Genomic DNA, 14,525 nt, shown 5'->3' with positions numbered 1-14,525 from the left:
AGATGATTTAAAGTGTATGGTAGGATGCACATAGGTTATTTTCCAAAAAAAAAAAACACATTTTATATAAGGGACTTAAGCATCCATGAGTTTTGGTGTCCCCTGGGAACTCTAAAACTGAATCCAATCCCCATTAGATGCCAAGGAATTATTACATTTAGAATTAGCTATGGAGAATAGAGCACTGATCCTATCTCTTGAACTTCAGGAATTAAAAAAAAAAACTATTTTAGAATACTGTAGGGAAGATGCATAATTATTACAAAGACCTAGTTTCAATTAACAAACAGAGGAAAGAAATATTGGTAAAGAGAATAGCTGGGTTGGCGAAAGATTGAAATATAGCAAAGATCTAAAGGCTAGATATAATATTCTTTTTTTAGGACATAGATTTTTTTATTTGTTCTAATTAGTTATACTAGATAGTAGAATTCCCTTTTGACACATCATACATAAACGGAGTAACTTCTCATTCTTCTGGTTGTACATGATGTAGTATCACGCTGGTCATATAATCATGTATGCTCATAGGGTATCAATGTCTGATTCATTCTACTATCCTTCCTACCCCCACACCCCCTCCCTTCTCTTCACTCCCCTCTGCCTAATACAAAATACCTCTATTTTCCCTAGCCCCCCACCTTGTTCTGAATTTGTATCAGACAGAACAATCAGCCTTTGGGTTTTGGGGATTGGCTTATTTTGCTTAGCATGATATTCTCCAGCACCATCCATTTACAAGCAGATGTCATGATTTCATTCTTCTTTAAGGATGAGTAATATTTCATTGTGTACATATACCACATTTTCTTTATCCGTTTCATCTGTTGAGGGACACTTAGGTTGGTTCCATAGCTTGGCTATTATGAATTGAGCTGCTATAAACATTGATGTGGCTGCTTCTCTATAGTATGCTGATTTTAAGTCCTTAGGGTATAAACCAAAGAGTGGGATATCTGAGTCAAATGCAGATTCCATTTCAAGTTTTCTGAGGACTCTCCATACTGCTTTTCATAATGGCTGCACCAATTTGCAGTTCTACCAGCAATGTATGAATATACATTTTTTCCCCACATCCTTGCCAACATTTGTTGTTACTTGTATTCTTGATAATTGCCATTCTGACTAGAATGAGATGAACTTCCAAGAATTATTCCATAATTCTTGGAAGTTCTATATGAAATAATATAATGTTATAATGTTCTTAAATTGAGAAATATTCACTTTTTAAATATACACTTGGTGACCCTGAGTATGCTCATACTCATTTCCTATCAATTATACTTCTGAAAATTTATATTAGACAGCTAAATCATCAAATAAGGCTTATATAGATATAAAAGTGTAAGACTTTTAGGTTATTAGGATAATAAGTTATTCTCATTTATAAATTATTCTTTGATGTTATTCTATCTTAATCATAAGGGTACATGCTTGTGTATAAAACTTTCCTGAAAGGAGAGACTATAGAATAAATATGTGTCTCATAATACCTTTTAAATGAAAATAATTCATGACAAACCCTCTCAGAATTTTCTTAGATACTTTTCTGTTTCATCCGATTGTTGAAGGAATATTTATAGACTCTAAAAAGATAGTTGGATATAAAGATAGTAAAAATATCAGTGGTTTCCAGGGATTAGGGAACAGAAAAGGATGAATAGGCAGAGCACAAAGGATTCTTAAGATAGTGAAACCACCCTGTATGATACTAAAATGGTAGATACATGTCATTATATATTTGTTAAAATCCATACAATGTACAACACCAAGAGTGAACCCTAATGTAAACTCTGGACCTCGAGTGATAACGATGTATCCTTGTATGTTCATTAATAACACATGTACCACTGTGGTACCCTGCTGATGAGGGGGAGGCTGCAGATGTGTAGCGGCAAGGTAAAGGTACTTGGGAACTCTCTGTACTTTCTGCTCAAGTTTGCTCTGAACCTGAAACTGCTCTAAAAATAATGTCTATTAACATTTTCAAAAAGAAATTACAATATGAATTTGAAGCTAGGTTATAAAGTTTTTATATTCTATCTAATTAAGGAAATGTAACCTGAAGACTAATGCACCAATTTGGGGCTAAGGCAGAAGAGCACATCAAATTAGGAGTTTCTCAGTGAAACTACCCTAACAAAATCCATGGTAATTTGGGGCAGATAAGCAACTCTGTGCTTCTCATTTCTCAGTCTTGCCACTTTATGCAGTGAAGACCATGGTGGCTGCCTCTTCACTGCACAGGCGTACCCAGAGGTAGATGAATCTCAATGCTAAGACTGTTTTGTCTCTTTAGTAAAAAGCACTTAATATGCCAAAGATCCACGTGTTTTCTACCTTGTGTTTTGTTGCAGTTACACAGGATGAATGGAGCAGCAATCACACAATAGAAATAGAGATAAATCAGACTCTGGAAATACCATGCTTTCAAAATAACTCCTCAGAAATTTCGCCTGAGTTCACCTTTACCTGGTTGGTGGTAAGTGTGTTGCCCTTTTCACTGAATAACTACAGTGATGTTTAAATATTAATGAAGTAAAATGAATAGCAAGTAATAATAGAGAAATACTGGATGAAAAACATTCATTATGCCAGCGGTTGGGGAGGGCTGGCAAAGGGAGGGAAGGATGCTAAGACTTCCTCTAACTAGGCGAGCATCCGGTCTATGAATTCAGCGGATTTAGAAATTTACTTCTAAAGGTTAATTTCTATTTCAAACCATATACCAGACCATGGCTACAGAGAGAACAGAGTGTTATGGTGCCCTGGAGAGGAGCCACAACCAGCAGGAGCTGCTACTCACAAATAACATATGTAGAGATATAGACTCCCTTTCTCCAGAACCTGTAGTACCATGTCCTGGAAAATATACAGCAATTGCTTCAGATCAGGGAACACACAATCTAATGCTTATAAAATGTAGGTAGAATGTGTACCTGAGAAAAACAGGCCACATGTCCAAAATTGTTAGTGGTCAGTTCTATAAATGTCACAGAGTCCTACAAGTCTTCTAATTACCAAGTCTTCTAATTTAAAACAAAAAATCTTTATTTTTATGAGTACTTTTCCAATTAAAAAAATAGTGTGTAGACTGGCAAAACTGGAAGATGAGTGAACAATTAACTCATTTTTACTCTTTCACCCCTTTTTTCTATGTATTTTTTGGAGGAAGAGATACTCAATGATCTAGTGACCTTGTACTCTGTCATTCGACTCCCTGAATAATTTAATAATATTTTATGTATCAAATAAAAATTATTTAATAAGTTGCTTCACACTAAAAAAAGTGTGTAGAGTGAAAATAAGTACCAGTATGTGATTTTGATGAAGCAATTTACTAGAATATCCTAAAACATAAACTGATATTTTAAAAAATTATTTTGAAATCATCAATTAAAAAATTTTACCGAGTTATCATATTGGTAGTCATGGTTAGTTATTTGTTAAAGTGCTTATTATATCCTGTGTGATGTCTAAATTCTCCCACTATTTTTTATATACTTGAAATATTATAAAATTCCTGTGTACAGATATTTATCCTTAAAAATCCATAATTCAATTGGCCCTGACCCTTCCCATGAATGTGCTGTATATACATTTTGTCTGCTTTTGTTATTTTATCACTAGTTTGCAACATTATTCTGCAACACCATGACATTTTGTTTTAAAACTTACAATGCAATTTTGAAACTAAAATTCTAGTTTCAAATGGAAATTACCATAGTTTTATCTCAAAATAAGTAAACAAAATCAGCATGACGATAGTAATAAATATGAAAGAATCAGTCATTCTAACTTTAAGCTAACCAAATTAATACAACCAATACTTGGTTAGTAGCCAGTTATTAACCAATATGCAACTGTTAATCAAATAACAAGGGAATAACACACTTATAAAGAAGACATAACCATGATATCAAGACTCATATAATGCTGGATGAGGTGGCACACACTTATCTATGATCCCTGAAGCTCAGAAGGCTGAGGCAACAGGAAGGTGAGTTAAAAGCCAGCCTCAGCAACTTAGTGAGGCTGTAAGCAATCTAGTGAGATCCTGTCTCAAAAAATAAAAAAGGGGTGGTTAAGCACCCTTGGATTCAATTGCCAAGGTCTCGGCTTGGCACCAGAATCACAAGCCACCACACAGCTTTGTAGGTTCAAACAGCAATTCTTTATTCCCGCTCTCACACCGCCTCCACACAGGTCCAGGGGCAATCACGTTCTGCCGTCTCCCGCACAATCCACCTACTCCACGAGGCTATCTCCAAATCCCATTTTAATCTCACGAGAACTCAACGGGAACAAGCAGCAGGAACACCCTAATCCCAGCAATAATCTTCAACTTCCAACTTCCCTAAAACCCATTATCTTAAACTGGCAACGCCTTAAACTCAAGGAGCCGGTTACTTCCTCAAACCTGATCAGCTCTAAACCGGATCCGCCTTGGTCCTTGAGCAAGGTCACCTTATTAAAGCATGCATGCAATGTCCCATCGAATGTCCTCTAAGCAGCATGGGGTACGCTTGGCAAGGAAATTTCGATGCGTCATTCCTACTTGGTAATGGCCCTCAGCATTCAATCTCTGATACCAAAACAAGAAAAAAAAAAGAATCATATAATGAGATATTCATTTAGATGATACAGAATGTTAAGCTTTATTAAAGTTTACTGACTTAACATTAATTTTTTATATCATCATCAAAATGAAAACAAAATTTAAAAATTCTATAAAACACATAGGTTTCCATGATGGTAGAAGCTGGCACAGTTTTTGAAAAATACTATGATTCACGTGATTGATTATTCACAGTACAAGTTACCTACATTTTTGTGAACTTCCTTGGAAACAAGACCCTCTGTATAAAAAGATTTCTCTAAAGACCTACTAAATCCAAATTAATGAACTTGTTCAGCACAAAGATCTCAAAGTACTAACTACCAATAGTTTGCCCTATCCAAATAGTTTGGATAGTCAGTAATCTGACAATAAAAATATATTCTAAAATAATTTTCCCATAAAATCCTAAAATTTATAATACCTTTGTCAACTGTCAAAAACCAAGTTTTCTACTTTACAGGATTTGATTTCCTAAAGATGAGGCTACCCAGACTTTATGCCTTATCATCAGTAGCAGTGAATTGTTCTTTATAAACGTGTCACCATGCAGTTGTTAGGAAAAGATTAAAGGTGGAAATGATCTCATGAGGATAGACACCTGCTACACCGAACATGATAGTAATTGAAATGCATTGTTTGTACCTTGATTACATTATTAATATTTTCCACCAGTACAGCAAAACATTCCTCACCTAATTATCACAAATTTGCTCTCAATGGGGTCTGTTTAAATTGTACCATAGAGATTTTTGCTGGCCGGTAAGTTGAACTGTAGGGTTCTGGACATATCTCATGGACGTGTAGCCTGTTTACCTAAAGCAAACGCAATGGCTTCTATCAGCCTGTCACTTTCCTGTGACTCAGTTTCTCCAGGGTGAAAGCTGCATGGCTCACTTCAAAAATCCTTGACATCTAGTGCCCAGAGCAAAGGTGCCTAACAGATATACAAGACATAACTATCAGTCCTCTTTCCCTACAGCTGTATTCATTGTCCTCATATTAAATGGATGGAATTCATGCTATTTGGCTCGTTAATCAGTGGCAAGTCATTCAGTATCAAAAACTAGATCATTGATAAGGCATTCTTTATCTGGTAGTTTCCTTCAAAGAAACTAAGAAGACTATATAGACATTATCTTTGAATCCTGTAAGGACATTCAGAATAAATGAGGGCCAGAGAAAGTGCACAGAAGGTCACATAGTGAGAAGGTGAATCCTAAACACGCTGTCACTTTAAAGACTGCATAGACAACTAGAAGAGGCTTTTTGAAAGAAACTTTTTTTTTTTCAAAGAAAACATTGGGCCAGCTAATGTGCTGATTAAATTCCTACTGTGCATTCCCTTTTTAAATGTCAGAATCTATTTGCTCCTCTGATTGACATCAGTGCCCCAACTGTGGATGACTGTGGGATTTAGCAAGTCTGATATGAAAACACCTAGTGTCCTTATATTAGGGAAAACCTGCAGCTCTTGTGTCATAACTGTTGTATGTCTTCAGAGAGCACTAATAGTCCCTTTAATCCATACTTTAGATCTCTTCCTAAACTAGAAATAATGATCATATTGATAAGCCAATGGTTCTTATAAACAAAAGAATATGGCTTTGAATTAAGGGTCAAAAGTAGAAATGATGAAGATGAGGTCAGGAAGGCAGAAATCTGCTGCTCTGAATGTGGTATTGCTCTGGGAAGCTGTCCGCACATGCTTGGTTAAATTCTGGAACAATTCTACAAATTCAAATTATGTAGGTCACTAGAAGAAAAGTGTTGTGTCTTCTTGCACATTGAATTTTATAAAATCTAATTAACTCAATTATGACCCTCATGGGACAAGTTATTATTCGAATTCTCAACATCATTAAGAAAACCTATTTGCTATATGTACCTGATCCCCTGCTAGGTCTGTGCTAAATGGAGCAACTTCTTTGCATTTTGGAAAGCTAAAATTTCAGGATGGTGACTACACTGAAATAAACAGGCATCATAGTGTATCTAACACTAAACTATCATGGGATGCTTTATTTACTTGATTAAACCCCAAAGGGTGAGGATTCAGTGGAAACTGGGGACCTATGTGAATGGTGGGGTGATCTATAAGAAAATAGATGGGTTGCAGTTGGTAGATATCTTTTCCACTTTTTGTACTGGGCACAAGGGAAATTCTTCAGGCTGAATCTCAGAGTTTCTTAATACACTATAATATTCCAATTTCCTTCCAAACTGTCATACTGATTTCCCACAGTATAAATTTTAATTTAATCCAGTAAACATATGTGAACCTATTTTGAATGTTAGATCCTGCAGGGATAACAAAATTATATTGGACATATTCTCTACCATGACACACACCTTTAATAAAATGTAAAACATATCTGTATCGGGGGAAGAGAGTTTGATTCTGCCTAGAAGAACCTGTGAAAGCTTGTTAGAAAAGGTCATGTTTGAGCTGGATAATTAAAGAACAGTTGAGTGGCAAAAGATAGGCATATACTGACCCAAAATCCTGGGACCTGTTGGTACAAGTTGGTGGTACACATGGGGAAGGTGTTGAGGGCAGATGTGTACCCAAAGTCAGTGTATTTCTTTGAAATCTTGAAATTTCTTTGAAATCATGAAAAGAGACAGGTTATTTGAAATTCAGTGAGTTCAATATTAGCAATAAAGGCACCTAACTAAATCCTAGATGCTTACATATATTTATAATTTTATCTGCAAATGCTTCTTTTCATCATGCTCCTCTTTAATATTTGTATTATTTTTAATTAAACAAAAAGCAAAATGAAATTATAGACAATGGTTTCTCATGCTATGAGAAGCCTCATTATTCAGAAACAAAACAGAACTCATTAGCTGATGGCAGCTGACCCTGTTTGTCTTTGCCACAATCAAAATACAGTGTGGCAGCCAAACTACAAAGTGTTAACAACCAATAAGATGATTAAAAAGTGCTCTGGAAAATGGACGTGGAGAATTTTGCAGGCAGCCTTTTATCAGCACTGACAGGATGGGCAATAAATGGAGGAAATGTGAAGACAGGAAAGAGATTGGAGATAAAGAAGCAGCAATCAATGGGGTCTTAACAGCAGTTATGGAGTGAGCTCTGAGCACCCAGCGCCTGCCATATGCTGTGGTCAACACAGCTGGCTCCAACAGGGAGCTGGCTCCAGGCAGCTCAGGCCAGCCCCCCGAGACCAGATAGCATCACCAAATCAAACAGTAACAACATCCACTTCTGGACTAAAAATTCTGATCTTAGAACAAAATTTGAAAAGCCTCAATGAACAATTTTAGGATTTGTCATATCTTTAAGAAACAGGTAACAGCAGCTTTCCATGACTCAATATGACTCTAACCTGTCCTCGTTGTGCTAATTATTTTTTCAAATTCCTGTACATAATTTAGTTATGTGTTGTTTTAGTCAGCTTTTTTGGTGCTGTGACTAAAATACTCTGACAAGAACAATTAGAGGAAATAAAGTTTATTTGGGGTCGCACGGTTTCAGAGGTCTCAATCCATAGATAGCCAGCTCCATTCTTTGGGGCTTTAGGTGAGGTTGATGTGGAGGAGAAAAGTAGCTGGGGATATGGTGCCAGGAAGCCAAGAGAGAGACTAAGCTCAGCTCATAAATATATACTCCCAAGTAATGCCCCTCAATGATCCATCTCCTCCAGCCACACCCTACCTGCCTACAGTCACCACCTGGTTAATCCCCATTAGGAGATTAATGAACAGATTGGGTTAAGGCTGTCATAACTTAATAATTTCACCTCTAAACCTATCTGTTGTCTCACACATGAGCTTTTGGGGGACCCTTAATGTCTAAACCATAACATGTATTCATTCCTCTTCTTTGGGTCATGATTTTTGTTGTCTATTTCTTGTGAATTTATTCATCTTCTCACTACAAGCAGAAAAGGCAAAGACTTCGCTCTACACTTTTGTGAGGCTTTATATATCAAAGTCATTAAAAGCATGACTTTTGGAGGAGAATAGTCGTCTTTAAGCCCTGGCTCACCACTTACTCGCTGTATAACCTAAGGTCTAGATTTAGGGTAAGATGAGTAAGGTGCTCAATTTTGATGCCAAAATTTAAGGGATCACTAAAAGTATATTTTTAAAATAAATAATTAAAATTTTAACCTAGTTAATCAAGATAAATATTTTAATATAATGTTTTTAAATGAAAATCAGGGAAAATTCATGCTGGATAAAATATCAAAAATTTTTAAAGTCACACTTATTTATTTTGAGATCTTGCTATATGTACATTGATCAAGGAATAGTATTTTCCCATCTACCTGTGGTATCTGGATCTTCGTGGCCATCATGTCCCCCAGTGACAGGTGTATAAGAGTTGACAGTGTAGGATAACAGATTGAGCAATGCAGGACTTTATGATTGTCTTTATTTTTTTCTTCAACTATAACAGAAAACCCGAGATAGGTTAATTTATAAAGAACCAGAATTTATCCTCTCAGAGTTCTGAAGACTAGGATGTCTAAAAGTGCCATTGGTTAGGAACTGGTCTCTGTTTCCAAGATGGCACCTTGAATGGCTGCATTCTCCTGGAAAGAGGAACATTGCATCCTCACATGGCAGAAGAGTAGAAGACAGAGAACTTGCTCTCTCAAGCCCTTTTCTTTTTCCTCCTCCCCATTCTGCAGTGTTGGTGGTCAAACCAAAACGCTTTTGCCTGATAGGTAAGCTTTCTACTACTGAACTACACCCGCAACCCACTGCAAGCCCTTGATGTAGCAACAATAACTCATTCGTGAGAACAGAGACCTCCTTACCTTTCATTAGGAGTCACCTCTTAACACTAGTGCATTGAGGATTAACTTTTGGCATGAGCATTCAAACCAAAGCACTGACTCTCCAAAATTCCTCCATATAGCCAGACCTGGGCTGCATGTTCATGAAATTATAATTGATCACAGGTGAAACTAGAGAGCAGTGAGCTTGTATTATTTATGATCTATTAAGTGGCAGGACTAGAATACGTGTATTCTGTGCATTAACAAGTGAAATCTGTATCGCCACCTAAACTGTAAAGATCTGCCAAGGGATAAACCCATAAATTTTTAGAAATATTTATTAATATTTTTTAAAGTGGACAAAATTTTCCTTGAAGAATGGAAAAAGAAAAGAAAAAACAGGTAGATGTAAAGACTCCCTACTAGGAGCCCTACCAGCCTTTTTTCTGCGGACCAGGTTACCTGAGAACGGTTGAGGGACGCTATGTGATGCCCAACACCAAAGGTGATTAAAGAAGGCCTCTTTCAATCAGCAAACCACCCCATTCCTATAATCTATAACTTATATAAAGGAGTCTGGTTTTCTGGAATTTTTTTTTAATTTCTCCTTCTAGATAGAGAAGGTTGTTTTTTTAAATTATTTTCATGATTTATATCTTACTAATACATGTTTCTTTGAAGCTTATTTGTCCCTGGTTCTAAGCATCTCTGCTTTGAAATGCTATGACTTAAGTAACCTATGTGTTATTTAATTAAGTTATATAACCTCAATTTATTCCAGGTTATTTAAAAAGTACAGATAAAATTAGGGAAAAGCTTTGCATGGTGCCTAGACACAGTAAGTACTAAATAAATTCAAGCTCAAACTAATGAGAATATAAAATTTTGGCAGTGGTCATAGCATGATAGTATTATTTCTTTGTTTCCCAGCTTTATGCATTTCACTATTTGCCTCAGTATTTTTTTCCACTCCTCCTCCTGTTTGCTATGTGAAGGTGGCCACTCACATGTGGGTTCTTGCCATGGTCCCTTTATATCTAAAAATTTTGGAATCTCTCAGGATTTCCTTATGTTGTAGGTTACAGAATGCTCTTTGCAACTGAACTCCATCTTTTCCAGTGAAGGAACAAATTCTTTCTCTGCAACAGTCAGCTTCCCAGGGGGGAAAAAAAAAACAATAGGAAACAAAACCTTTGGATATGTTGGGTTTTATTTACTTTTCATATCTTCTCTATAAATTAAATCACTGGAACATAATAAACACCCTGCTACATAATAAAGGCAAAAGTAGTTTCTCTCACCGGTCTCCAACCTCAGCCTGTCACAACCCTTCTTCCTCCAACAGAGTGACAGACAGAAATGTTTCAAATGATAAGTCATATATTAAATAACCAAGAACATTTTAAACTAAAATCCTTACAAAACTGGTCCTATGCATAGATAGGTTGTAAAAACGTGTCTCAAGCTGAAGGCCTGCAGAGGGAGCCGGCTTCCTTAACTATTGGCTCCAGATCAGTCATGCTGAAGGAAATACCTTTGTTCTCCTTTGTTGGCAGGGCTACACTCTTGCTCCTTTTGATCTTCTGGTGGCTTTCTTCATTAGAAAGACAGCAGCGGCACTGTCTTGTAGGATCTTCTTTATGTAGATCCAAAGGTATGCGCATTTGCTTTAGGGGTGAGCTTTAGCAGGGTGTGAGTCTTTGCAGGCAATGCAAGGTTGATAAAAACCCTAACCAAATTCAGCTAAAGAACTGTCTTATATAAGAGGTTCTACTAGATATATTCTGGACCCACATAAAAACTAAGATGTCTGCCCATTCTTTAATTTACTCATTCATTTGGCTTATATTATTTCTACTCTAAATCAATCTCTCTCTCTCTCTCTCTCTCTCTCTCTCTCTCTCTCTCTCTCTCTCTCTCTCTCTCTCTCTCTCCTTTTATAAAAATCTGAAACAGGGCCTCTTTTGCTCAGGTGACCCTCCTGCCTCAGACTTACAAGTAGCTGGAACTACAGGCACAGACCACCACACCCAGTTTCTATATCATTTTTAAACTAGAGGTTCCAAGTCAGAGATCTTTGCAGCATTTCCCCATCAAATGCATTCCTGTTGACCTTTCTCCATTTTTCCTCCTTCCATTTCCCCTGTTAACTAGGATTCATGAGTTGTTTAGAGTTAGGCCAGTGGTTCTCAGCCTGAACTCCCCTGAGCATACTAAAAATATGCCCCAGCCTGGGACCATGCAGATTGAATTAGAATCTCTAGAGGAGGAGCTTGTGCTTCAGAGATTTCAAAGCTGCTTGAGGAGGCTGAATTACACTAATGAGGTCTGAGCATTTAACCCTTCCTCTCTCCTTGTTCCCCTCAAGAGACAGGACAGTTAGTAGGCCCATTTACTGACATTGGCCAAACCTGTGATTCCCCTGGAAGTTTGTTCAAAGACATTCTGTGTAGGGAAACCATAATGGGAGTTTTTCTGCACAGATCCAAGACAGGATATGGAATAGAGGAATCAAGTACTCCAAAAAGACTCTGACCTCTCCTATCTATATAGCCACTCTTCCTGTATCCTCTTCAAAGCTAGCACAAGTAGAGAAATAAGGGCAACTGGACTAGGACCATGACTGGGATGAGGAAAATAAGTGAAGAGTGGCTAGAGAATGAATTTAAGAAGGTACCCTTCACTGGTCCTGGTCTCAGGGTCTTGCAAGTGAATGCCTCCTTAATTCTGTGCCTTGTTTTTTCTCTTTTCCTGGTTCTAGTCCTGGATCTACGTTAAATGATGCCTTTCCTAAAGGAACTTTGGAAAGAGAGGGTGATTGTAATCACCCAATTCATGTTTGACTTAATAAACAAAACTGATAGAGTCATCACAGCACATTTTTGCATTGATATTTCCAAGCTTCATAAATGAGAATTAGAATCTGTTATGAGCTCCCTCTTTTCACCTCTTCAAATCTTACTCCAGATGTGCAGTTTATGGAAGGTTGTGAAGGGGAAGTTCTCACTAGAAAAGCAGTCTCAATTCATGTTAGGAGAGGGCGACAGTAGTTTCAATTGAAAGTTAAGTGTAATAGTATTTCTCTTATAATCTACTAAATACCTGACATTTTTAATTCTTCATTTTTCCTATCTATTTTACAGCAAATAAATTAATTAATGCTTGTGAAACCCCTAATTCGGAGCCAACACAATAACTGGTAACCATTTTTCTCACCAGGAAGATAATGGAGCTCAGGAAACTCTCATCCAAGATCACCACAACAGCAGTTCCACATTTTTTAAAGACAGAGTGAAGCTCTGTGCTGACCACAGACTCTGCCTCTCCCCGGTCCAAATCCATGACGAAGGTCGGAAGTTCTCTTGCCAAGTTCGACTCAGGCCTGGCAAAATCTTGAGGAGTTCCACCACAGTCAAGGTTTTTGGTAAGGGTTTGTGCTGTCTGGACTACTCCCTGCCACCCTGCATCACTCTTCCCCTAAATAGGAAGTTCCCTCTTATGTTGGATTGCAGCCATTCCAGGGGTGACCTCTGAAGCTCTGTTTGCCTTGATCTTTACCATTCTTGCTGGGGGTGGGAACAAGGGTAGAAGGCTAAAAAATAAGTATTCAGTTAATAGAATAAAATACAGAAAACCATATATGGGTCAGTTTTCTGCTGATTTAACATCTTAATGTTTCCTAAGGATACTGGACATCTCTAATTGCTTAGTTATCTAATTATCCCAGTTGCTTGCTGCAGATAAGGCCACCATGAGAAAAAGAAGGTACTAAACAAAGCTCTGGACAAAATCAGCAGGAGCATTCCCCACCCCATCCTGCCAGGGTCAGTGCTTCCAGTAAATGATTTTCAGGCTTAGCCCTCTGACCCTGAGTTCTCAGGAGAAGACAGTTGAGCTATGAAATCTACTGTGGCCTCACTCAAAATGCAGAGACGCTGCAGGGTGCAGTTTTAACAGAAAAATGTGAACATTCTAATTTGTCCTGTGGTGAAAGGAAATATTAAAAAACAGAGGCACTTGGCTCTATATATTTTTTTCAGTTTTGTAATCAAGATCTGTGATTTTTTTAAAAAAAATATTTTTTAGTTATCAATGAACCTTTATTTATTTATCTATTTATTTATTTATTTATGGTGGTGCTGAGAATCAAACCCAGTGCCTCACATAGGCTAGGCAAGCACTCTACCACTGAGCCACAACCCCAGCACAAAACCTGTGTTTGTTTAAAAAGCCATTCTTAAAGAAAGGCAGCAAGAAAGGCAAGTGATGTGGATGGACAATTAGTTGTTTTCAAACATTAAGTAAACAAAGAGAAAATGAGTTTATAAAACCAAAGGACATTGACTGTTAGACTATTGCTCAGCTCTCTGCATACACTTGTTTTTATTTAGAATCGTACCGTATTATTATGGGATATCAAAAAGAAAAGAACATTTTTGAAGAAAGCACAAAACAGTCTGCAAAGACGGGAGTAGCAGCAGCCAAGACTTATTTAGTTTGATTAAATTCCTGGCTTAAAGAATTTCCCTCTCTTTCCTCCTGCGGCTCCCTTCCCTCTCTCTCCAGGTTTCCACCTGGGTGGGCTAGGCAGCTACCACCTCATGATCAGCCTCCTTAAGAAGCCTAAGCAGTGCCCAGGGAAGAGTTGGAAACAAACTGCTCATCTCTCTTATCTATCCTTCTCACTATTTGTTCACATACCAGGGTGTGACTACTTTAGCACAAACAAGAAACAGCCTCTTCTGGCCTGACTGTTGGCAAGACAATGAAGGCAGCCATCCAGGATGTGACAAGAACACCAATTTTTAAGTTAGGCAAGCTGTGTCCCCATTTAACAATTTTTTTTTTTTGGTACTGTAACATATTCTAATTACCTTGTCAACATTTAAACCCTGTACTCTTTGTTGTGTTAAAATACTTTCATGTTGGGCTTGAATAGTTTCATTCCTTAACATCTTACTCTATCACCCTATCTGGTTCCACTTTTTCTGTCTCTACTTTTCTGTTGCTTCTTCTTTGAACTGCTGTCAGGAGATGCTTAGAAATATGAGCATCTTTCCTGCTTAATGGATTTCCATTTAGTAAGTGGGCTGGCTAGGCTGTGTAAGGACAGTCTTATCCAGCCTTTGATCTATTTGTGGGTATCCCTT

At 37.4% G+C, this 14,525-nt stretch overlaps 1 protein-coding gene across 1 annotated transcript in view; it reads left to right on the top strand.

Annotated features, from left to right (window-relative positions):
* Cd96 (CD96 molecule) overlaps window positions 1-14,525 on the top strand; it is an 88,699-nt gene that overhangs the window by 18,214 nt on the left and 55,960 nt on the right. Inside the window, exons 3-4 of the mRNA XM_021720654.3 lie at window positions 2,358-2,482; window positions 12,595-12,799. Of these exons, the coding sequence (XP_021576329.2) occupies window positions 2,358-2,482; window positions 12,595-12,799 (330 nt within the window). The remainder of the gene's footprint in view (window positions 1-2,357; window positions 2,483-12,594; window positions 12,800-14,525) is intronic.

This window comes from Ictidomys tridecemlineatus, chromosome 3 (genome assembly GCF_052094955.1).
Source record: "Ictidomys tridecemlineatus isolate mIctTri1 chromosome 3, mIctTri1.hap1, whole genome shotgun sequence".
Lineage (NCBI taxonomy): Eukaryota > Metazoa > Chordata > Mammalia > Rodentia > Sciuridae > Ictidomys > Ictidomys tridecemlineatus.
This window is presented reverse-complemented; position numbering and strand designations above follow the sequence as displayed.